General features: G+C 44.1%; 2 protein-coding genes across 2 annotated transcripts in view; one reads left to right on the top strand and one right to left on the bottom strand.

Moving 5' to 3' along the window:
* LOC119587814 (myosin light chain kinase, smooth muscle-like) overlaps nucleotides 1-1,525 on the top strand; it is a 2,763-nt gene extending 1,238 nt beyond the window's left edge. Inside the window, exons 3-4 of the mRNA XM_037936514.1 lie at nucleotides 61-405; nucleotides 586-1,525. Coding sequence (XP_037792442.1) covers nucleotides 61-377 — 317 coding nt within the window. The 3' untranslated portion in view covers nucleotides 378-405; nucleotides 586-1,525. The remainder of the gene's footprint in view (nucleotides 1-60; nucleotides 406-585) is intronic.
* The window catches only part of LOC119588147 (twitchin-like), a gene marked incomplete in the record, with an annotated part of 124,648 nt that continues 124,342 nt past the window's right edge, over nucleotides 1,314-1,619 (bottom strand). The window contains 1 exon segment of the mRNA XM_037936853.1: nucleotides 1,314-1,421. Within this exon segment, the coding sequence (XP_037792781.1) occupies nucleotides 1,314-1,421 (108 nt within the window).

Genomic DNA, 1,619 nt, shown 5'->3' with positions numbered 1-1,619 from the left:
TTCCCACCGTCAATTGGCATACCCCCCCCCACGTGACCCTGACGGCACCCTTTGTTGCAGTTCCTGCCGAAGAAAAGAAGCAACCCGCCTTCAAGACCTTCCCTACCTCGGCGACCGTGAGTGAGGGCAAGTCCGCGACCTTCACCGTCAAATTCGACAAGGAACCGACCAAGGTCTCATGGGTGAAGGACGGCAAACCAGTCGATGAAAAGTCCCCGCGCTACAAGTTCCAACAGGAAGGCAAAAAGGAGTTCTCGTTCGCTATCCCCAAATGCCTAACGACAGACGTGGGTCAGTACGTGGTGAAGGCTGCGGGAAAGAAGGGTGAGACGACAGCAGCCTTCTCTCTCAACGTCTATACCGCCGAAGACCTGTGATCTGCTTCACGCGCTCTCCCAGGCATTGGTTAGTACGGGATTTTTCTTATATAATAAAATGTATTAGCAAATACATTTTGGTCAATAGAGTGTTTCTTAGAAGCTGCAGTGCTAAGAGTCCAGTCGTAGAACGATTAAGATGCTATGAATATTTTCTGTTGCGCTATTTTTGATTGTATGTTGATTGCTTCCTCTTTTTCCCTGACAGATAGGACCATATGGCCGTGAAGTCACGTGTTCTCGTTTCAATGAGTCCTTTACGTGACTGACGAACTCCATGGCCACTCAGCAAGCATATGCTCGCTGAGTTGGCCCTAGAGCAAGCATTTTCATCGTGTTATAGTTACTGTGTGCATGTTCGCTTCTGTGCTACATGTATTTTTCCTATGAGATTATTTATTATTAATACATTTATTAGCTATAGTTTCCTTTTGAGATGGAAGAGATATGTCTGATGCGAGAAAGGTTTTGCCATCATATCAAAGATTTCTGCACACACGTGAACTAGATGTATGTATTCAGTTTTGTGTCCGATTCACAAGCATTGTATATTGCCCTGTAATGGTGACTCCGTGTATGTTTGCCGACGACTGAACCAGCCAGATCGTGCACTCAGCGCGTCAAAAAGAGATGAACTCTGCGCACGTCTGATGGATTGTTTAGCACTGGGTCGTTCTTAGATCACAACATAAATACGTCAGTCTACTGTTCACATCTTTTTAACCCTTTTGATTCTAAATAGTGTTTTGTTCAGAGCCTTTAGTTTTGCTGTAATCTAACCTCGGATGACAGGCATAATCCGTTATTGTATAGGTTGGAATTGCACCACAACTTATATGACTATGGATTGTGCTCCTAATCGCCTCTTTCCAATTCTCTGTCTCTCGAAGTTCCCGCCATGTTCTCGTCGTTGTACGTCATCAGCCTATGAACCAATCACATAGCTCCCTGCGCTGCTCCCCATACTACGTCATCAGTCCACGAACCAATCACACAAAACGTCTCCAGTGACATGGTAACATCTATGTCAGTTATCTCAGCAGACTAGCGTAGTATGGCGCTCAGATAGAACAGACATTAACTGTATGAGAATTGCCAATGTAACTTGTATAAGGCTTTTACGCGAGAAATATATGTGAATTTTATTACACTTTCTTTCTTTACCCTACGCTCCTATACTCGCCTTTTGAAAATGGTGTGATGGTATTTCATCCAGGAACATACTGAAAATAATTGTTTTAC

This window comes from Penaeus monodon, chromosome 23 (genome assembly GCF_015228065.2).
Source record: "Penaeus monodon isolate SGIC_2016 chromosome 23, NSTDA_Pmon_1, whole genome shotgun sequence".
Taxonomy (NCBI): Eukaryota; Metazoa; Arthropoda; class Malacostraca; order Decapoda; family Penaeidae; genus Penaeus; species Penaeus monodon.
The sequence above is the reverse complement of the archived record's forward strand: the minus strand, read 5'-3'. Positions and strand labels throughout refer to the sequence as shown.